This window comes from Oncorhynchus gorbuscha, linkage group LG02 (genome assembly GCF_021184085.1).
Source record: "Oncorhynchus gorbuscha isolate QuinsamMale2020 ecotype Even-year linkage group LG02, OgorEven_v1.0, whole genome shotgun sequence".
Classification (NCBI taxonomy): domain Eukaryota; kingdom Metazoa; phylum Chordata; class Actinopteri; order Salmoniformes; family Salmonidae; genus Oncorhynchus; species Oncorhynchus gorbuscha.
Genome location: NC_060174.1, coordinates 42,668,987 through 42,692,951, shown reverse-complemented (window position 1 = coordinate 42,692,951; position 23,965 = coordinate 42,668,987). Strand labels below are relative to the sequence as shown.

Sequence of the window (23,965 nt, the reverse complement as noted above, 5' to 3'; positions counted from 1 at the left end):
ATGGCCAGCAGGGTGCATGTGATTGGCTGTAATCCAAACTATGGATGTAGACATGTTTACTTTCTTTTTGTTGTATTTTCGCAAAGACACAATAATACAACTCTTAGAACAGTCGATCTCCCACCCAGTGGTGACCATAGATGGTAATGGACAGGATTACTTTCTGATGTTCAAGTTGTTTAACTCTGGCCTCTGTGGGGGGAAATCCACATCTCTCTCCTCTCCTGTCTTGTAGGTGGTGCACCTGGCCCGTAACCTGGTTTATTTTGGCTTCTACAGCTTCAGTGAGCTGCTGCGTCTCACACGCACCCTGCTGGCCATCCTGGACTTTGTCCAGCACCCGCTTAACGACATGGCCGAGCTCAGCAAGAGCCCTGAGGCAGGTCAGTCACACAGAAAATTAATTCATTAAATAACGGATTAAAACATTTAATTAAATCAAAAAACGATGTATTTATTTATTAAGCATGCACATTTCAAATTGAATAATGCAATTTAGATGGGTAGATGAAATGGTACATGAGTAGGTATGAGTATACAAAACAAAAATATATATGCAACATGCAACAATTTCAATTTTTTTACTGAGTTGCAGTTCATAGAAGGACAGCAGTCAATTTAAATAAATTCATTAGGCCCTAATCTATGGATTTCACATGACTGGGCAGTGGTGCAGCCATGGGTGGGCCTTGGAGGGCATAGGCCCACTCACTTGGCAACCAGGCCCAGGCAATCAGAATGAGTTTTCCCCCACAAAAGGGCTTTATCACAGAAAAAATACTTCTCAGGGGAAGTAAGCTTTTTTTTTGTGGAAAATGTCAAATTATTTTGTTCTTTTTTTTTCAGCTCATGAAACGGGACCAACACTGTTGCGTTAATATTTTTGTTCATTGTAGATGACAGTGTCCAGATCACAATCAGAAACAACTTTAAGAGACATGTGTTCTGATCCCCATCTCTTTGTTAAACCTACTGTTGTCTATAGAGCTTGTATGTCCTGGATCGTGTGCATTAGGACACACAACAGAACATGTTGCCATGTAGTCCCTGTCTTTTTCAGTCTGTCTCTCTGTCTTCCAGGGAACAATGTGTTTCGTACCATCCACGGTGTGGGAGAGATGATGACTCAGATGGTGCTGAGTCGAGGGCACGTCCAGCCTCACCACCTCCCGAACACAACCCCGTCCCTTCAGGACAGAAAACAACCACTCTGTCTGACAGACAACGAGGATGTCATGGTCATGGACACCAAGCTCAAAATCATTGAGATTTTACAGGTGAGTGGAGCTCCACCATGTGGTCTGGAGGGCCAGTTACCTGTAACTGTTGAGGCTTGAGGCTGGCTGTGGTCAAATCCTCTATCCTCTATATAATCCTCTATTGATTGTATACCTTTGGTACAATAATGTACTATAAACTGTGCCTTCCTTTAATTATACACATGCTAAAATGTTTTCTATTCTACCGGACCATTTACTTTGTACTTGCATTATTTCTTATTGTTGTTACATTGTTGAGAAGGAACCTGCAAGTAAGCATTTGGTTGGACGATGTGTACCAGGGGTCGGCACCAGGCGAACCAAAACCGCCCCACAAGTGATTTTTGAAATTTTGCCCCACAAGTTTTTAGTAAAAAAATGTCCAGGAATTCAGCTGAAAATTAGTTTAATTTAAGAAGTCTGTTCCCAAGTATTTCCACGAATAAAAAAAGAGACGTGATTGTGACTCAGTACAATCAAAGTATGAAATTATTATTTTCAAATACAATTTGTTATTGGTTTTAGTTGTGGTCAATTTGCAGTGTACAAATGATTATAATTTTGTTCCTGCCCCCGACCATCCGCTTTGACAAAAATCATCCTGCGGCTGAATCTAGTTGCCTATCTATCCCTGATGTATATCATGTGTGAAAACAAACAGTTGGTAAACACTGTTCAAGGTCTCTGATTTCACTATTTTAGCTTTGTGTACATTTAGGTAATTTAACATGGTGATCCTTTTATCTGCTTCCATCTTGTTCTCCCATCAGTTTATTCTGAGTGTGCGACTGGACTATAGGATCACCTACCTGTTGTCCATCTATAAGAAAGAGTTTGGGGACAGTAATCTACCGGACAGCTCTATATCATTGTCTGAATTTCCCTCCATGTCAGGTAAAGCTCTATCATTACATAGGGACATCTTGGCCTGGTCCCAGATCTATTTGTACTGTCTTGCCAACTCCTATGCTCAAATTAGGACCAGGCTGGGGGAATCTTGAGTGTTTCAGTTAATATCTGAGGGGAATCCTGCTGGTTTGTTGATTGCTGTTGTAATCAATTGTTTGCGCTGTGCTGTCACAGCCATCAATTACTTTTTATAATTGGGCTTTCTATAATTGGGTTCAGTGATTCAGATTCACAATATTTTTTACATTTTCAGATCCAGACATTGATGAGATTGCAGCCAAAGCAGAGTCAATGTTTGCTGGGAGGTAAATAAACTGTGTGTGCCTGTATCTGTCTGTTGGACTACATACGTGTGTGTGTGTGAGAAAAAGGGTGCACTATGGTTTTAGTTCAGAGAAAAAGGTGGTGTGTTTGTGTGCCTATATGTCTGTGTCCCCGTGTCTGTCTAGAACCCTTTGTATTCCTCCAGTTCAGAACATTGTGCTGTGTCTGTAACAAGAACTCCAAGGTAGCCTGCCTAAATGACTATTGCCTTGTTACACTCGCATCTGTAATTATGAAGTGCTTTGGAAGGCTTCTCATAACACACATCAGTAACATTATCTCAGGCACCCTGGACTCACTCCAATTCGCATACCATCCACAGATGACGCAATCTCAATTGCATTTCACACTGCCCTCTCCCACCTGGACAGGAGGGGAAATAACTAGTGAGGATGTTGTTCATAGACTACAGGTCAGTGTCCAACACCATAGTCCCCTCCAAGCTGGAGACCCTGGGACTGAACCCCTCGTTCTGCAACTGGATCCTGGACTTCCTGACGGGATGGCCCCCGTGGTAAGGGTAGGCACCTCTGCTACGCTGACCCTCAACATGGGGGCCTCTCAGTGGTGTGTGTACTCCCTGTTTAACCATGACTGCGTGGCCACGCACGACTCCAACACCATCAAGTTTACTGACAACACGACGGTGGTAGGCCTGATCACTGACGGTGATGAGAATGCCTACAGGGAGAAGGTCAGAGATTTGGCCCGTGTGGTACCGGGACAACAATCTCTCCCGCAATGTCAGAAATACCAAGGAGCTGATCATGGACTACAAGAGAAAGAGGGGAGAGCACTTTCATCACACTCTCAGTGGGTCAGAAGTTTACATACACTCAATTAGTATTTGGTAGCATTGCCTTTAAATTGTTTAACTTGGGTCAAACGTTTCAGGTAGCCTTCCACAAGCTTCCCACAATAAGTTGGGTGAATTCTGGCCCGTTCCTGCTGACAGAGCTGGTGTAACTGAGTCAGCTCCTTGCTCGCACACGCTTTTTCAGTTCTGCCCACAATTTTTCTGTAGGATTGAGATCAGGGCTTTGTGATGGCCACTCCAATAACTTGACTTCGTTGTCCTTAAGCCATTTTGCCACAACTTTGGAAGTTTGCTTGCGGTCATTGTCCATTTGGAAGACCCATTTGCGACCAAGCTTTAACTTCCTGGCTGATGTCTTGAGACATTGCTTCAATATATCCACATAATTTTCCTTACTCATGATGGCATCTATTTTGTGAAGTGCACCAGTCCCTCCTGCAGCAAAGCACCCCCACAACATGATGCTGCCACCCCGTGCTTCATGTTTTGGATGATGTTCTTCGGCTTGCAGGCTTCATTCTGGCCAAACAGTTCTATTTTTGTTTCATCAGACCAGAGGACATTTCTCCATAAAGTACCTTCTTTGTCCCCGTGTGCAGTTGCAAACCGTAGTCTGGCTTTTTTATGGCGGTTTTGGAACAGTGGCTTCTTCCTTGCTGAGCGGTCTTTCAGGTTATGTCGATATAGCACTCGTTTTACTGTGGATATAGATACTTTTGTACCTGTTTCCTCCAGCAAGGTCCTTTGCTGTTCTGGGATTGATTTTCACTTTTCGCACCAAAGTACGTTCATCTCTCCGAACACGTCTACCTTCCTGAGCGGTATGATGGCTGCGTGGTCCCATGGTGTTTATACTTGCGTACTATTGTTTGTACAGATGACCGTGGTACCTTCAGGCATTTGGAAATTGCTCCCAATGATGAACCAGACTTGTGGAGGTCTACAATTTTTGGCAGATTTCTTTTGATTTTCCCATGTCAAGCAAAGAGGCACGGAGTTTGAAGGTAGGCCTTGAAATACATCCACAGGTAGACCTCCAATTGACTCAAATTATGTCAATTGGCCTATCAGAAGCTTCTAAAGCCATGATATCATTTTCTGGAATTTTCCAAGCTGTTTAAAGGCACTGTCAACTTAGTGTATGTAAACTTCTGACCCACTGGAATTGTGATACAGTGAATTATAAGTGAAATAATCTGTCTGTAAACAATTGTTGTAAAAATTACTTGTGTCATGCACAAAGTAGATGTCCTAACCGACTTGCCAAAACTTTAGTTTGTTCACAAGAAACTTGTGGAGTGGTTGAAAAATGAGTTTTAATGACTCTAATCTAAATGTATGTGAACTTCCGACTTCAACTGTAATAACCTTACCCTGCCTTCATGTAAATATATACCTCAATTACCTCATACCCCTGTTTTGTATTCACATTTTCTTTTTACTCTGCTTGATTGGGAAGGGCTCGTATGCAATTATTTCATGTTAAATCTATACCCGTTGTATTCGGCAAGTGAAAAATTCGATTTTATTTTAACCCTGTGTCTGGTGCTTCCAATTCAGTGCGTCGTGCCGTGTCTAACAATTTTTCTCTCTAACCCTGCTTCTGGTGCTTCTAGTTCAGAGTGTAGTGCTGTTGAGCTGGATGACGAGGGAGGCAGGACCTTCCTGAGGGTACTGATCCATCTCATCATGCAGGACTACACCCCGCTGGTGTCTGGCTCGCTGCAGCTCATGTTCAAACACTTCAGCCAGAGAGCCGAGGTCCTACAGGCCTTCAAACAGGTAAAGGCACAGTTGGTGGTTCATGAGCGTGCGCCTGATCTGTTTTTATGCGTGTGTCTGATTTCACTGTGTGTTCCTGTGGTCTCCTGCAGGTGCAGTTGCTGGTTTCGGAGCAGGATGTGGAGAACTACAAGCAGATCAAGACTAACCTGGACCAGCTCAGGCTGGCGGTGGAGAAGTCTGAACTATGGGTGGAGAAGAGTGGAGGCTACGGCAGTGAGGACATAGGAGACAGCCAGGTCAAGGAGCAGACCATGGAGGTACAACACTATACTTTACAGTATACTATTGTACCCCATCGTACAGTATAGTATGCCCCCTATAGGCCACACAGCACTTATGGCTAAGGGAGGGCTGAATCCTGACTTCCAAATATGTTTGTGTTGTGTAAATGACAGGAGGCGGGCATCCTGAGTCCAGTACAGGATGGGGATGTGAAGCCTCATATAGACAGCAACAAAGCTAACAACTACAACATCGTCAAAGAGGTGGGCTGCCATTCTGTCCCCTTATAGTGTGTGTGGTATTGGCAGCGTAATCAATTAGTCAGTGCAGTCTGAAAATACATCATGACCCTGGGGTTATTGATTACACACTAACAATTTACAGACCTCACATCACTGGCCAATGTGTGGCCAACATGAGCTGGACTTGCCTGCCTTGTAACCTGCCTTGCCTTTCTTAATTGCTCCTGAGGGGATACAATAGCATTGAATTGAATGAGCTTCAGTAACATTAAATTAAAGCAGTTGAAAAAGTGTAGTTTAGACTTATTGCTATGTAGCCATTAAATGCATGTACAGTGCATTCGGAAAGTATTCAGACCCCTTGACCTTTTCCACATTATGTTATGTTACAGCCTTATTCTAAAATGGATCTACACACAATAACTCATAATGGCAAAGGGAAAAACAGTAAAAATAAATAAAAATAAACATTTACATAAGTATTCAGACCCTTTGCTATGAGACTCATTTGAGCTCAGGTGCATCCTGTTTCCATTTGATTATCCTTGAGATGTTTCTTCAACTTGATTGGACATGATTTGGAAAGATACACACCAGTCTATATCAGGTCCCACAGTTGACAGTGCATGTCTGCGCAAAAACCAAGCCATGAGGTCGAAGGAATTGTCCATAGAGCACCGAGACAGGATTGTGTCGATACACAGATCTGGGAAAGGGTACCAAAAATGTCTGCAGTATATGGTCCTTCCAGAACACAGTGGCCTCAATTATTCTTAAATGGAAGAAGTTTGGAACCACCAAGACTCCGAGAACTGGCCGCCCAGCCAAACTGGGCAACCGGTTGAGGAGGGCATTGGATCAGGGAGTTCCTCTAGAGTTCCTCTGTGGAGATGGTTGTCCTCCTGGAAGGTTCTCCCATCTCTGCAGCACTCCACCAATCAGGCCTTTATGGTAGAGTGGCCAGACAGAAGCCACTCTTTAGTAAAAGGCACCTAAAGGACTCTCAGACCATGCGAAACAAAATTCTCTGGTCTGATGAAACCAACATTGAACTATTTGGCCTGAATGCCAATTGTCACTTCTGGGGGAAACATGGAACCATCCCTACGGTGAAGCATGGTGGTGGCAGAATCATGCTGTGGTGATGTTTTTCAGCTGTAGGGACTGGGAGTCAAGTCGGGATCGAGGTAAAGATGAACAGAGAAAAGTACAGAGAGATCCTTGACGAAAACGTGCTCCAGAGTGTTGAGGACCACAGATTGGGGAGAAGGTTCACCTTCCAGAAGGACAACAACCCTAAACACACAGCCAAGACAATGCAGGAGTGGCTTCGGGACAAGTCTCTGAATGTCCTTAAGTGGCCCAGCCAGAGCCCGGACTTGAACCCGATCGAACATCTCCGGAGAGACCTGAAAGAAGCTGTGCAGTGACGCTTCCCATCCAACCTGACAGCTTGAGAGGATATGCAGAGAAGAATGTGAGAAACTCCCCAAATACAGGTGTGCCAAGCTTGTAGCATCATACCCAAGACTTGAGGCTGTAATCGCTGCTAAAGGTGCTTCAACAAAGTATTGAGTAAAGGGTCTGAATACTTATGCAAATGTGATATTTCATTTGTATTTTTTATGAGCAAACATTTCTAAAAAAATACTTTTTGCTTTGTTGTTATGGGTTATTGTTTGTAGATTGATGAGAGGGAGGGGGGACAATTTAATCCATTTTAGAATAAGGCTGTAACGTAATTAAGTGGAAAAAGTGGTCTGAATACTTTCTGAATGTGCTGTATGTGTTTGTCTGAACTGTGTGTATGTGTGGTCTGTAGATCCTGCTGCGGCTCAGTAAGCTGTGTTACCCCAGTAAGAAGAGTTGTGTGCAGCAGCAGAGGCTGCTGAAGAACATGGGGGCTCACTCTGTGGTGCTGGACCTGCTCCAGATACCTTATGAGAAGGTGAGCACGTCATCACATTTACAGATTTCAGTCATTACAGTAAGTGTCAAACACACAAAGGCGCCCAGTCCATTTGGGCTTTAAATAAATGCTTCAGATGAGGCCCCTCAAAGCCTTACATGGATGTTGTCATGCTCAATAACCAGACCTTACCTGGATAAAACTTGACTAGATATATAAACGCTGCCCTGGTAGCTTTGTTGGACCATCTGTATGGATTGATTTTGTGGTGATGCAATTGTGAAAGCGTGTTGTGACTCCTGTCTGTCCCCAGAGTGATGAGAAGATGAATGAGATCATGACACTGGCCCATGTATTCCTGCAGTACTTCTGTAGAGGCAACAGCCAGAACCAGGCTCTGCTCCACAAATACCTCAACCTTTTCCTTACACCAGGGGTACGCTAACACAAACATGCTTGCACGCATTCATTCATGCCCACTGTGCTTGCACACACACACTCGCACACTGTATGCATGTATGGACACACACTCACAAACACATACATGGGACATACAGTACCAGTCAAAAGTTTGGACACACCTACTCATTCGACGGTTTTTCTTTATTTAGACTATTTTATACATTGTATAATAATAGTGATGACATCAAAACTATGAAATAATACATATGGAATCATGTAGTAAACACAAATTGTTAAACAAATCAAAATATATTTTATATTTGAGATTCTTCAAAGGAGCCACCCTTTGCCTTGATGACAGCTTTGCACACTCTTGGTATTCTCTCAACCAGCTTCATGAGGTAGTCACCTGGAATGCATTTCAATTAACAGGCGTGCCTTTTTAACTTTCCTTCTGAATGCTTTTGAGCCAATCAGTTGTGTTGTGACAAGGTAGGTGTGGTATACAGAAGATAGCCCTACTTGGTAAAAGACCAAGTCCATATTATTGCAAGAAACAGCTCAAATAAGCAAAGAGATGACATTCCATCATTACATTAAGACATGAAGGTCAGTCAATGTGGAAAATGTCAAGAACTTTGAAAGTTTCTTCATGTGCAGTCGCCAAAACCATCAAACGCTATGATGAAACTGGCTCTCATGAGGACCGCCACAGGAAAGGAAGACGCAGAGTTACCTCTGTTGCAGAGGATAAGTTCATTAGAGTTAGCAGCCTCAAAAATTGCAGCCCAAATTAATGCTTCACAGAGTTCAAGTAACAGACACATCTCAACATCAACTGTTCAGAGGCATCTGCATGAATCAGGCCTTCATGGTTGAATTGCTGCAAAGAAAACACTACTAAAGGACACCAGTATGAAGAAGACGCTTGCTTGGGCCAAGAAACATGAGAAATGGACATTATACCGGTGGTATTTTTTATTTTTTATTTTTGTCTGATGAGTCCAAATTTGAGAGGTCTTTGTGAGGTTTGGAGTAGGTGAACAGATGATCTCCGCATGTGTGGTTCCCACCGTGAAGCATGGTGTAGGAGGTGTGATGGTGTGGGGTTGCTTTGCTGGTGACACTTTCTGTGATTTATTTAGAATTTCAAGGCAAACTTATCCAGCATGGCTACCACAGCATTCTGCAGCGACACGCCATCTCATCTGGTTTGGGCTTAGTCCCACTATCATTTGTTTTTCAAAAGGACAATGACACAACACACCTACAGGCTATTTGACCAAGAAGGAGAGTGATGGAGTGCTGCATCAGATGACCTGGACCACCTCACCTCAACCCAATCAAGATGGCTTGGGATGAGTTGGAGGGCAGAGTGAAGGAAAAGCATCCAACAAGTGCTCAACATATGTGGTAACTCTTTCAAGACTGAAAAGCATTCCAGGTGAAGTTGGTTGAGAGAATGCCAAGACTGTGCAAAGCTGTCAAGGCAAAGGGTGGCTTTTTGAAGAATATAACATATATTTTAATTTGTTTCTCACTTTTTTTGGTTACTACAATATTCCATATGTGTTATTTCATACTTTAGATGTCTTCACTATTAATGTAGAAAATAGTTAAAATAAAGAAAAACCCTTGAATGAGTAGGTGTCCAAACTTTTGACTGGTACTGTACATGTTTGTTCACTTCTTACTAATTTTCAACTCAATAAATGCATTCTATTACTGTATATCCATATGTCAATGAATGTGAATTCTCTGTGCACATCTTCTCCCTCTCTCCAGCTCCTGGAGGCTGAGACCATGCGCCACATCTTCATGAACAACTTCCACCTGTGCAACGAGATCAGCGACCGCGTGGTCCACCATTTTGTCCACTGCATCGAGACGCACGGCCGACACGTCCAGTACCTCAAGTTCCTCCTGACCATCGTCAAGGCCGACGGGAAGTACGTGAAAAAGTGCCAGGACAAGGTCATGACCGAGGTGGGCGAGGGATGATGATGATGATGATGATGCTATCTTTATAAGGCTGTGGAGACTCCACAATAGCATGGTTTCCACTACCACTATCTCCAAACTAGCCAGGGCTTGCTAGAGATGTTTGAAACACGAGAGACTTAAAATGTGACTACTTTTAGAGAATACCTTGTGGATGAATTTATTTATTTGCCCATAGACCTTGGTTGGAATCTTGGTTGAGGGCGTTACAGGAAGTCATTGCACGTTAAGTCTCAGTTTAGTTTAACTGGAATAATTAACCAATATCACGCTTTGTCTTGCTCATTTTAATATCATATTGAATTATCACTATTGGTTATCCCCACTAGTGATAAGGTATTCCCTGTCTAACCTCCACTCGTCTGTCTGATTTTCTGTCCATCCGACCCCCAGCTGGTGAACGGTGGCGAGGACGTGCTGGTGTTCTACAACGACCGCTCCTCCTTCCCGGTGTTGTTCCAGATGATGTGCTGCGAGATGGAGCGTAGGGACGAGGGCGGCGCCCTGGCCTACCACAACACTCTGGTAGAGCTCCTCGCTGTCTGCACCGAGGGCAAGAACGTATACACCGAGCTGAAATGTAACTCCCTGCTGCCCCTCGACGACATTGTCAAAGTGGTCACCCACGAAGACTGCATCTCTGAGGTACAGGGGAAGGGGTGGGGTCATATTGAGAGGCTTTGTCATTTGGTGCTGGGGTGTGATTCAGTAGTGTGTGATTTTCTACCCTTGTATTCAACTTCATCTGCACTAATCTGAGGATACAGAGGATAGGTAAGAGTGGCATGACGCTTGGTATATGCGTGTACTGTGAATTGGAGTTAATCTGTTCAGCTGTTTTGCATCAGTGCAGATGAGGGAAAGTAAAAGCAATATAATATTCCATTATATACAATTGGCATGCATCCATTGTTTGCATACAGATGCATAACATTTGATTCCAGAACAGCCAGCTTTGATATAGCCTAGCGTTCATTCACCTCAGTGTAATCTTTCACACCTTCCAATCATCTAAATGCATGGTTTCTATTGGCCCTCCCTCCCCAGGTGAAGACGGCCTACGTGAACTTTGTAAACCACTGCTACGTGGACACTGAGGTGGAGATGAAGGAGATCTACACCAGCCACCACATCTGGAAGCTCTTTGAGAACTTCCTGGTGGACATGGCACGGGTAACGTCCTCACTAAGGTCCTCCTCATAGCACTACCCCCCTCAGAATAGCCTCGTGGCATGGACTTTATAAGGTGGCGAAAGCTTTTTCCTGGTACCCTACTACTACTACCATCTCCACCATACCCCATTCAAAGGCACTTAAATCTTTTGTTTTGTCCATTTATCCTCTGAATGGCACAACATACTGTAGACAAGTTGTCTCGAGGCTTACAAATCCTTCTTTAACTTGTCTTCTCCCCTTCATCTACACTGATTTGAAGTAGATTTAACAAGTGACATCAATAAGGGTTTTTTAGCTTTCACCTGTATTCACCTGGTTAGTCTGTGTCATGGTAACAGCAGCTGTCCTTAATGTTTTGTAGACTCAGTGTAAGTGAATTCAACATGGTGGGTCCCTTCAGGGAATGGGCCTTTCCCCAGTCCAGTTCAGTGTAGAGTGAGGGAAAGGAGAAGAGAAGTTCTTTAGACTATTGAGATATACACCAGGCTAAAAATGGAAATCACCCAAAAAGAAATGTTAGACACTTGTAAAAATCTTCACCCAGAGAAAAGCACCAGGGATCGATTGCTTTCTTACCGTTTTATTTGATATTCTGGGACAAAGTACCGCCCTTATTTACTCAAATGACAACACGCGTCACTCAATTTAGGGATTCCGAGTTCCATGTATTGAACTGTCATTTCAGATATATTAAAACCAGAAAAATCTGGAGAGTCCCCTGCAGATATTACAAACCCATAAATGTAATCAATTACGACAATAAAATAGCAAAACTCCTAAGCAACAGAATGGCAAAAGTCTTACCAGACTTGATAAATATTAATCAAACAGGGTTTATTTAGCATGGACACTTAGAAACAAATACAAGAACATGTTTCAGTATAATACAATATGTTAAAAACTAGATGCAGATTTATCCTTATACCATGGCATTGTTGAATACCTGTTTCTGATTGGCTTGAAGGGCATTCTAGAGTGTGCATTATTTCTCTTTATAAACTGGGTTGGTTTGATCCCTGAATGCTGATTGGCTGACAGCTGTGGCATATCAGACCGTATGACAAAATATGTATTTTCCCTGTACATTGGTAACCAGTTTATAATAGCAATAAGGCCCCTCGGGTGTTTGTGATATATGGCCATATACCACACCCCCTCAGGCCTTATTGCTTAAATAACACATGGTATATTTGCACGGTAGAATTCAATGGCTATAGTTCATTCTTATATGTTCTATGTTTATGCTGCTTTTGAAAGCAAAAGTCAAATTTTAAAACATTATGGCATTGTTGATTTCGATTTTCATAATGGCAAGCTAGTACTGATGGTTTGGTTTGGTAAAACTAGCAAGTCTGTTTGTTTGGTTACCACGGCAACTACTGTAGCTGTCTAGTAAACTTGCTAGCTACTTCAGTGGATGTTGAACACATTTCTACCAGGGCTCTCGCTAGTGTGCTGTGGAACACACCTTCCACCTCGTTTATTATTGATGCCAAAAAAGCTTTTGACCGTGTTGAATGACCTTTGCTATTCAAAACTTTAAAATTCATTAAACTTTCCAGCTGAAATAATACATATTATATAAATGTCCTAAAGCAAAAATATACACAAATACATTATCAGGGATATCCTCTCTCCTCCCTCCTGAACCGCTTGTAGAAATAATTAGACAGGACCCAAACGTAACAGTTATCATTATTGGTCAACTAAACTTATTTGCAGATTATCTCTTTTATATACCTAACTAAGATGTAAAAGTCAATGCCCCCTTGTTAAAAATATTTTCAGAGTACTCTAAAATCTCAGGATATTAAAATAACGTGGAAAAAACTGAAATGATGGCAATATGAAACAGAATAACTCATGATCTACATCAATCCTTTAAGTCAGGGTTCACCAACTGGCGGCCAGCGTGCCAATTCTGCCAACCAGCAATATTATTTGGCCCCCCAAATTAATTATGAATATTTAAAATAAAATAATATATATATTTGGACACCTACTCATTCAAGGTTTTTCTTTCTACTATTTTCTACATTGTAGAATAATAGTGAAGACATTAAAACTATGAAATAACACATTGAATCATGTAGTAATCAAAAAAGTGTTAATCAAATGAAAATATATTTTAGATTCTTCAAAGTAGCCACCCTTTGCCTTGATGACAGCTTTGCACACTCTTGGCATTCTCTTAACCATGCAGTACTCAATCACTCTCCTTCTTGGTCAAATAGATCGTCTGCAAATATAAAATATATTTTGGTTTGTTAAACAGTTTTTTGGTTACTACATGACTTCATATGTACTATTTCATAGTTTTGATGTTTTCACTATTATTCTACTATGTTGAAAATAATAGTCTAAATAAATAACCTCGGAATGAGTAGGTGTATCCACATTTTTGACTGGTACTGCATATAATAAGAAATCTCGGACCCGAGATGCAAAAACACCCAAATGCATTGTCCTAAGAATGAAGTTACCCTCCCTTAATAATGCAAAAGTTACATTTGAACTTAATTCATGAGGAGAGAAAATGCAGGACACGGTCAACTATTAAAGCGGGCAGCAAACCATTTTGTGGTGGTGAAACGTAAAACTGCAACCGCACCGCAATCAATCGGAGGTCAACACCACCTGGTGCTGAAAAAATATGTACCTTGTTATGCAAGTGTTGCAGAGCAAGAGATGGAGAACATACACCAGTCGAGTAATTCATTTCAACAATAATCTTAATTTTAATTTACAAAAAGCAAGAGGGCTTAATTGGAGAATATTTCTTCAGAGCCTAGGCCTATATCAAATAACTTGGCCTTCCTCAGCCAGTTATAAGGCTTAACAGTATCTTTTACAATAAATGATTTGTGGCCAGATAGAAGGGGATGTTTGTAGTTGTTAGGCCTACTTACTATTGTGACTGGCCAAAAATGTAGCATCCTACATAAAACAATTTTCCACTCCTTTAACGACAGGACAAACAGAAAATATTGTCAGCTTGAGACCTAAATATCCATGCATAAGCACTCACAATAATGTTAATACTTACTAAATATAGTCATATAGACCAGTAAGTGACTTACTCAATGGGAAAAGTTACATTTCCCCTCGGACACGACCTTGTGGATGTCACGTGACATTGGTGTGATGTTGATGCGCATGCAGTCCTCGATTGACTTATGTGGAAGCCGGTTCCTGTCATGAGTCTATATTGCATTCATAGAGGAAAATGAGGACTTGCAGTTGTAAGTCTTTCCAAAATGCACGCAAGAATTCAGCATCCCTGATGTGCTGAAGTGCAGTAGCCTTCCAGATGACAAGTTCAAATCAAACAACTCAAGCTTCCTAGTAAAGGCCTCAAGTTTTTCCACCATATCCACAGCTGTTTTCCCTCATCCTTGTAACTGGAGATTTATCCAGTATAAGTGACAGAATATGTCAGCCAAAAAAGCTGTGTGTGTAGATTGCAGTTAACACGTCAATGTTTTGGCGTCAGGCCTCTGTCTGGGGAATGAAGGCCACTTTGAAAGTTCCATGCTTAGATTCAAAAATACTTTGGAGATGTAGTTATTTGTAAACAGAAACGATATCATTGCTAATTAAACACACTGGCTTGGCATTGGAAAAACGATGGTAAGATGAACACATCTCTGTACATTCTTCGATTTTAATAATCCACCTTTTGATACTTTTTTAGGGCGACATTTTCTCTTGCTATCAAGCTAATTGTTCTGAACGAATGTTGATGTTAAAAAGTAGTGTAGGCTACAGTAGACTACATAGACCTGTTTTTCCCCACCAATCAACACACAGAGCAATATACAAAATGTTGTTAATGGGGGACTGTTCGGCCCACCTTTTCCTCTAGTCCACGATTAGCTCCTTTGTCTTGCTCACATTGAGGGAGAGGTTGTTGTCCTGGCACCACACTGCCAGTTCTCTCACCTCCTCCTCCCTATAGGCTGTCTCAACGTTGTCGGTGATCACTGTTGTGTCGTCAGCAAACTTAATGATGGTGTTGGAGTCATGTTTGGCAACGCAATCGTAGGTGAACAGGGAGTACAGGAGGGGACTAAGTACACACCCCTGAGTGGCCCCAGTGTTGAGGATCAGTGTGGCAGACGTTTTGTTGCCTACCCTTACCACTTGGGGTTAGCCCGTCAGGAAGTACAGGATCCAGTTGCAGAAGGAGGTGTTTAGTCCCAGGGTCTTTAGCTTAGTGATGAGCTTCATGTGCATTATGGTGTGGAAGACTGAGCTGTAGTCAATGAACAGCATTATCACATAGTTATTCATTTTATCCAGGTGGGAAAGGGCAGTGTGAAGTGTGATTGAGATTGTGTAATCTATGGATCTGTTGGGTCGGTATGCGAGTTGGAGTGGGTCTAGGATATCCGGGAGGATGCTGTTGATGTGAGCCGACCAGCCTTTCAAAGCACTTCATGGCTATCGACGTGAATGCTACTGGGCGGTAATCATTTAGACAGGTTACCTTCGCTTCCTTGGACACAGGGACTATGGTGGTCTGCTTGAAACATGTTGGTATTACAGACTCAGACAGGGTGAGGATGAGTGACAGTGAAGACACTTGCCAGTTGGTCCGCGCGTGCTTTGAGTAGAATAGCACACTCGTCCTGGTAGTCCATCTGACCCTGCGGATTTGTGAATGTTTAAAGGTCTTGCTCACATGGACTACGGAGAGCGTTATCACACAGTCATCCATAACAGCTGGTGCTCTTGTGCATGCTTCAGTATTGCTTGTCTCGAAGCGAGCGTTAAAGGCATTTAGCTTGTCTGGTAGGCTTGCGTACCTGGCAGCCCTGCCACATCTGACGAGCATCAGAGCTGGTGTAGTAGTATTCAATCTTAATCCTGTATTGATGCTTGCCTGTTTGATGTTTTGTCTTCCAGTTCGTGGTGAGTAATCGCTGTTCTGTTGTCCAGAAGTCATTTTTCGTCATAAGAGAGACGGTAGCAGCAACATTTTTTACAAAATAAGTTTTAAAAATAAGTACGCAAAAAACAACAAAATAGCACAATTGGTTAGGAGCATGTAAAACGTCAGCCATCCTCTTCGGCGCCATCTTTATGGAGACATGGTGATTTTATGAGCGTAATCAGATAGAAATTATGTAATTGTCACTGAATTTATTATGAAGCCTACTAATTGGATGTGTTAAACATGTTGTTCAATTTGTAGTGTTGGCCAATTATTTGTGCAAATATTATATACTAATTATGTTCTGCCCCACCGACTATTAGCTCAATAAAAATTTGGCCTGATACTGAACCTAGTTGACAAACCCTGCTTTAAGTGGACCACAAAAAAATATGAAATACTTAGGATGCTTAATAAGTGATAACCAATAACTTTATCCCATTAATCAACAACATGAAAGCAGATCTAATTAAATGAAACAATCTCCCCATAAGCCTTACAGGTAGAATTACCCCACCGAAGACGTTCTTAAACGTGGAATTTGGAATTGTATCAACTCGCCACCCAAGGCTTTTACTTGCGATGTATAGTTAAATGCAGTAAAGAGGAACAATGGGTACATAATGAAGAGGTGCATGCTACATAATGAAGAGGTGCATGCTACATAATGAAGAGGTGCATGCTACATAATGAAGAGGTGCATGCTACATAATGAAGAGGTGCAATCTTTTCATGTGTCTGTTTTCAAAGGATGGAGCAAAGAACATTAACAACTTCATAATTAAGAACATTAGAACAACATGGAAGAAAATTAAACGGATTCTTCAAGAACCAATATCACTCCATAAAAACACACCCCTATGGAACAGTCTTTTCAGAATTCACAGATAAATTGGCCCACAAACTAAAGGCATAGAAACCAAAAATGATGTGGGTAATAGGAAATCAAATAATTTCCTTGACCCGAATTAGAAAGCAATGACCAATGTAGATATTTTCAAATATGAAAGTTTTTTATAAATGTTGACCTGAAAGCTTTTTGACATCGGAGCGATGTTGAGAGAATCCCATTTAAGTCGGAAGAAGATAGTTAGTCATATGATAGGTAAGATGTATACAAAACCTTGCAGAGAGCCTGTCCAATCTATTGGAACCAAGACTTAAAAATAACTGGTATTGACAAACGGTGGAGGGAGTGTTGGAACATAATGAACAAAATTACAAATACCGAAAATGTAAGCTTAATCCTGTATAAAGTAATGTATAGATTTTATTATACAAGAGACCAATTTCACACATTCTACAGCACAATGGCAGTCATGTCTTAAGTGTAAAACTAACAATGACTCAGGAATTCATTCCTTCTTGGAGTACTATAAATTCCCAAAATTATGGGCAGTGTTAAAAAGCTGTCTAATAAGATTTACAATGCAAGTTTACTTTTAATCCGTCTTTCTGAATATTTCGAGACATTGGATGTGCGGTAGGCTAGCTAAGACAATGGAAGAATCAAATGTGTTATTTAAATATGGGAAAAAAATCTGTCTACAGACAAAAACAACATACAATTTTACGTCATATGGGGCAAAGTCTTACAAGCAGTAGAAACAACGTTGTGGATACTGTGGGAACGTGTGTCTGAGCAATTGTCATGTCGTTAATGTTTGTGGATGTGTAGAGTATGTTTGTAAGTATGTATGTTAAGTTGTTTTTGTCTATGTATGTTTTTGTTTGTCATATGAAATATTACAACTACAAAATGAGAGATACCCTAGGTCAGTCTCTTCCCCCCTCACTCCTGAGTGACAGACAGACATTCCCCTCTCCTCAATGGTTTTAGGTGTGCAACAGCACCACGGACCGTAACCATGCCAACATTCCCCTGGAGAGGTACGTGACGGAGACGGTGATGGCCATCGTCAAGGGCTTCTTTAGCTCCCAGTTCCCTGTCAACAACTCCAACCTGCAGGTATTCCTGGGAGAGAGGTTAAACTTGTACATGGGTATTTAAATACCTTCCTCAGGCCATTCGTGTTTCAATTCAGTCAGTTCAGGCACTTGAGGCAAATGCTTATCCATCTGGTAGGTGCTGGCACAACATTTTTGAGTGCCATTGAAGTGTTTGTTTATGGAGTGTTTTAGTGAATGTTTATCCTCCCTCTCTTCTGTGTCAGACCCACCAGCCCATCTTCATCCAGCTGCTCCAGTCCTCCTTCAGGATTTATAACTGCACCTGGATCAGCTCGGCCCAGAAGAACAACATCGAGGGCTGCATCAAAACACTGTCTGACGTGGGTGAGTCTCACAGCCCAATGATTGCACTTTGACAGGCCTTGACTAAGGTTTGTAGACTGGAAACATCAATGATTTCTATAATGACAGGGAGACATTGCAAGTATTTAAATCTCACCCAATAAGCCCTGTACATGTTAGTTTGCCGCCACTGTGTATGCAGACAATACAGAAAGTATGCCAATGCCTTTCTCTGTTGGTTGATTGGGTGTCATGTCAGCTTGTGTGAATGTGTGTGTCTGGGAGAGATATGGGCCCATCTTCAGAAAGCGATTCAGAGTATTCGATATGGTCTACAAGGATAAACCGATATCAGCACTCCAACTTTGAGGCTCCTTCAGTTCCTAGTTATAAGGTCCCCACCCTGTCTCTCCAGCTAAGGCGCGTGCCATAGCCATCCCGGTGGATCTGGACAGCCAGGTGAACACTCTGTCTCTGAAGGCCCACACCTACAGGGTGGAGCGTGCCGTAAAGGACTGGAGGACCTCAGCACGCACCCGGGTCCGCAAGGAGATTCTGGGAGTGCCTGACTACAAGAGCATCATCGAGAAGCTGCAGGTGATCTCACACACACACACACACAGAAATATGCACTCCCACAAATATACATGAATATGCCACTGGCGGTTCTTGCCGTTCAAGATTAGGGGGGGCGGTGTATTGTATATTTATGACAATGGCCTCATTTCTATTACAGCATATTGGATGACTGTCATTCATTTTCCATTCACCCAGGTCAATGTAACATCCATAGGTTTAGGCTACTACATCATACTCGAAATTGCCCTATATAATACCCATCATGAGGTTGCTATACAACCTAGCTTAAAAATGAAAGTCGAGAGACAAATTGGAGTAATCAAGGAGACAGTGAAATATTCAGAACCGCCTTGCACACTCTTACCATGTGTACAATCACGCAGTACAGTGTACAGCAAAAATTGTAGCAGTTACACCGGCAGGTCCGGTGCCAATTCATTTCTAAAATGAAAGCTTACCTTGACTTGGAAGAGTTGCAGTGTTGGTTAGCCTTAGCCAGCAAGCTAACATACAGTGCCTTTGAAAAGTATTCAAACCCCTTGACTTTTTCCACATTTTGTTATGTTACAGCCTTATAATTTTTTTTAAACTCAGCAATCTACACACAATACCCCATAATGACAAAGCGAAAACAGGTTTATAGACATTTTTGCTCATTTATTCATAATAAAAACTGATACAGATACCTGTTTACATAAGTATTCAGACCCTTTACTATGAGACTTAAATTGAGCGAAGGTGCATCCTGTTTCCATTGATCATCCTTGAGATGTTTCTACAACTGAATTGGAGTCCACCTGTGGTAAATTCAATTGACTGGAAATTATTTGGAAAGGCACACACCTGTCTATATAAGGTCCCACAGTTGACAGTGCCTGTCAGAGCAAAATCCAAGCCATTAAATCAAAGGAATTGTCCGTAGAGCTCCGAGACAGGATTGTGTCGATGCACAGATCTGGAAGGGTACCAAAAAATGACTGCAGCATTGAAGGTCACCAAGAACACCGTAGCCTCCATCATTCTTAAATTGAATAAGTTTTGAACCACCAAGACTGTTCCTAGAGCTGGCCGCCAGGCCAAACTGATCAATCGGGGGAAAAGGGCCTTGTTCAGGGAGGTGACCAAGAACCCAAAGGTTATTCTGAGACCTCCAGAGTTCCTCTGTGGAGGTAGCAGAACCTTCCAGACGGTCAACCATCTCTGCAGCACTCCAACAATCAGGACTTTATGGTAGAGTGGCCAGACAGAAGCCATTCCTCAGTAAAAGGCACATGACAGGCTGTTTGGAGTTTGCCAAAAGGCACCAAAAGACTCTGACTATGAGAAACAAGATTGTCTGGTCTGATGAAACCAAGATTGAACTCTTTGGCCTGAATGACAAGTGTCACTTCTGGAGGAAAACTGGCACCATCCCTACGGTGAAGCATGGTGGTGGCAGCATCATGCTGTTGAGATGTTTTTCAGCTGCAAGGATTGGGAGACTAGTCAGGATCGAGGTAAAGATGAATAAGGCTGTAATCTAACAAAATGTGGAAGAAGTCAAAGGGTCCGAATACTTTCCAAAGGCACTGTAAATAGCATTCTTCTGTTTGAGTCAGGTTGTTGAGTAGGCAAATTAACTGAATTAGCTGCGTAAGTAAAAGGTAAACTAAGAAGGTAAAAACTACTCTAGGTGGTGCTGTTGAGTCTACTTGTAGACCTTCATTACAAAACAGTGTGTTTTAATCAGTTATTTGGTGACATATAAATATATTTAGTAAGGTGTTATTTAAAAAAGGATACACTTATTTTTTAAATATTTCAATGCATAGGATTAGGATTAGGATTATTATCCTCCCCTTCCTCTGAGGAGCCTCCCCTGGAATACACACACACACACACACACTGCACTGCACTGCACTGCACTGCACTGCAGAGGTATTGTATCCATTGTGTCATGTGTCCAGGGTGTGGTGGCGTGTCTAGAGGAACAGTTCAGTCCTATGGTGCAGGCTGAGTTCTCTGTGTTGGTGGATGTACTACACAGCCCTGAGCTGCTGTTCCCAGAGGCTGCCAGACTGCGCTGTGAGAGCGGGGCCTTCATGTCCAAGTGAGTGTGGCAGAGGTACAGATGCAGTCACAAACACTGATCTCAGACACCATCACAAACATGATCTATGGGCTGCATTTCTTGAGCGTTTACACCAGTGCCAAGTTTGCATTTGGCCGTCCATTGTTCTTCTTTGTGTTTTACTTTCGACTTCTGACTTTTCCTAAATGTTTCCCAAAAAAGGGTTTTGTTTAGTATTTTCTGTCCTCACAAACTTCCAGTCAAAGGTCACACGTCCGTTGGTATGCTTAGATGGCTTAAAGCCATGGTACTGATGTTTCGTTTGTACTCTTCCCTTTGTCATTCAGACTGATCAAACACACCAAGAAGCTGATGGACAAGGAGGAAAAGCTGTGCATTAAGATCCTGCAGACACTCCGAGAGATGCTGGACAAGAAGGAGGTCTTTGATGAGCCTGTGAGTATTGAACCAGACATGTCAAGGGTGTGATAGGTACAGGGTATTTAGGGATGTACAGGACATGATGACAAGGGTGTGTTACGTACAGGGTATTTAGGGATGTACAGGACATGATGACAAGGGTGTGTTACATACAGGGTGTTTAGGGATGTACAGGACATGATGACAAGGGTGTGTTACATACGGGGTATTTAGGGATGTACAGGACATGATGACAAGGGTGTGTTACATACAGGGTGTTTAGGGATGTACAAGACAACAAGAGGAGGGTATATTACTGGAAACTTTCTAAGTTAATCAGTAAACTTAACCAAACTTTGGTAACTTTCACATTTTGGGGGGGGATTTTATAATATGACATCTAGGGACCTTTTTGGGTATTTCAGATTGTCACAGGTGTTTGTAATTCTTTCGGTTCCCTCCCCCTTCTTTGGGGTACTGAGCAAATGTTAGGTCTTGTGAGTGGAAACTTGAACATTGTGATAATTTTTAGCAACTTCCGGTGTGTGTTTACAGTGAACACTGAGGCTTTACCCTGACAGTTTAAGACGGTAGCTAATAGGCCTTGTGGCTTTTGGAGCATAATGTAGGCCTACCAACGAAACCAATGGAACAAATAGTTTTATCTAAAAAGGATAACTTATTTTTTTTTACATTTTTCACTGCATAGGATTAGTATCCTTCCTCTGAGGAGCCTCTACTGGAATGCGCGCACACACACACACACTGTACTGCAGAGGTATTGTATACATTGTGTCATGTGCCTAGAGTGTGGTGGCGTGTCTAGAGAGCAAATCTCATAATATTTTTGCATGGAAATAGCTTTTATTTTATGTGATATAGCCTACAGTAGCCTATATGTGGTGTTCAATGCAGGCCTACATTGCTCGAGACTTTAAAAAAATGTTTTTACATGATGAAGAACTTGACCTTAAAACATTTGTTTTACTTATATTGTGTTTTGATGCGAGAAAACACTTTACATAATAAAATGGTATTATTATTATTATTATTACCAAACAGATAGTTAGACAATCTAGGCTACCCCTCTGGCTATAGGTTTGAATATGAAAATAAACCCTCTAGCTATAGGTTTGAATATGAACATAAACCCTCTGGCTATAGGTGTGAATATGAACATAAACCCTCTAGCTATAGGTTTGAATATGAAAATAAACCTTCTGGCTATAGCTTTGAATATGAAAATAAACCCTCTGGCTATAGCTTTGAATATGAAAATAAACCCTCTGGGTATAGGTTTGAATATGAAAATAAACCCTCTGGGTATAGGTTTGAATATGAACATAAACCCTCTGGGTATAGGTTTGAATATGAACATAAACCCTCTGGGTATAGGTTTGAATATGAACATAAACCCTCTGGGTATAGGTTTGAATATGAACATAAACCCTCTGGGTATAGGTTTGAATATGAACATAAACCCTCTGGGTATAGGTGTGAATATGAACATAAACCCTCTGGGTATAGGTGTGAATATGAACATAAACCCTCTGGGTATAGGTTTGAATATGAACATAAACCCTCTGGGTATAGGTTTGAATATGAACATAAACCCTCTGGGTATAGGTTTGAATATGAACATAAACCCTCTGGCTATAGCTTTGAATATGAAAATAAACCTTCTGGCTATAGGTTTGAATATGAAAATAAACCCTCTGGGTATAGGTTTGAATATGAACATAAACCCTCTGGGTATAGGTTTGAATATGAACATAAACCCTCTGGGTATAGGTTTGAATATGAACATAAACCCTCTGGGTATAGGTTTGAATATGAACATAAACCCTCTGGCTATAGGTGTGAATATGAACATAAACCCTCTGGCTATAGGTTTGAATATGAAGAAGTGCTCGGACGCGCACAAAATTTACACCGAACATTGCTTATCACATGTACAATATATAAAATAATAAAATAAATCATTTACAACATGTTTTATGACAAAGCTATAAACATTATACTAAAAAAATATATTTTTTTATTTACACACTTAGTCAAATAGATATGTAAACAAAAGAAAAGTAAAAACTGGTGGCAGTTGTGAAAAAAGTAAATAGTTGAGTTGGAAGAGGTGCAGAGTTAATTGAAAATAGTGATTGTTGATTAGATGCTTTTTTTAATTAGTTCATTAGTTTCTCCTGAACCATATGTCTATCCACTAGAAACTCCTGGACAATATGGTCACAGATATAGAAAATGAATACTATAGTTCCTTCAGAAAGTATTCATACCCCTTGAATTATTCCACATTTTACAGTTTGAATTCAACGTGGATTAAATTGATATCCCATGACATTGAAAACATGTTTTCAAAAATGTTTGCAAATTTATTGAAAATGAAATACAGAAAAATATCTAGATTACATAGGTATTCCCACCCTTGAGTCAATACATGTTACAATCACCTTTGGCAGCAATTACAGCAGTCTTTCTGGGTAAGTCTTAAGAGCTCTGCACACCTGGATTGTATGAAGTGGCCCATTATTATTTTCAAAATTCTTCATGCTTTGTCAAATTGGTTATTGATCATTGCAAGACAACTATTTTCAGGTCTTGCCATATATTTTCAAGCAGATTTAAGTCAAAACTGTAACTCGGCCACTCCAACATTCACTGTCTTC

General features: G+C 41.4%; 1 protein-coding gene across 1 annotated transcript in view; it reads left to right on the top strand.

The window, feature by feature from the left end:
• The window catches only part of LOC124002508 (inositol 1,4,5-trisphosphate receptor type 2-like), a 173,865-nt gene that overhangs the window by 57,638 nt on the left and 92,262 nt on the right, over positions 1–23,965 (top strand). Inside the window, 17 exon segments of the mRNA XM_046309958.1 lie at positions 236–383; positions 1,081–1,277; positions 2,030–2,153; positions 2,422–2,473; positions 4,926–5,091; positions 5,184–5,351; positions 5,490–5,579; positions 7,381–7,506; positions 7,781–7,903; positions 9,655–9,855; positions 10,264–10,515; positions 10,918–11,043; positions 17,823–17,951; positions 18,157–18,277; positions 18,651–18,832; positions 20,761–20,903; positions 21,212–21,320. Coding sequence (XP_046165914.1) covers positions 236–383; positions 1,081–1,277; positions 2,030–2,153; positions 2,422–2,473; positions 4,926–5,091; positions 5,184–5,351; positions 5,490–5,579; positions 7,381–7,506; positions 7,781–7,903; positions 9,655–9,855; positions 10,264–10,515; positions 10,918–11,043; positions 17,823–17,951; positions 18,157–18,277; positions 18,651–18,832; positions 20,761–20,903; positions 21,212–21,320 — 2,457 coding nt within the window.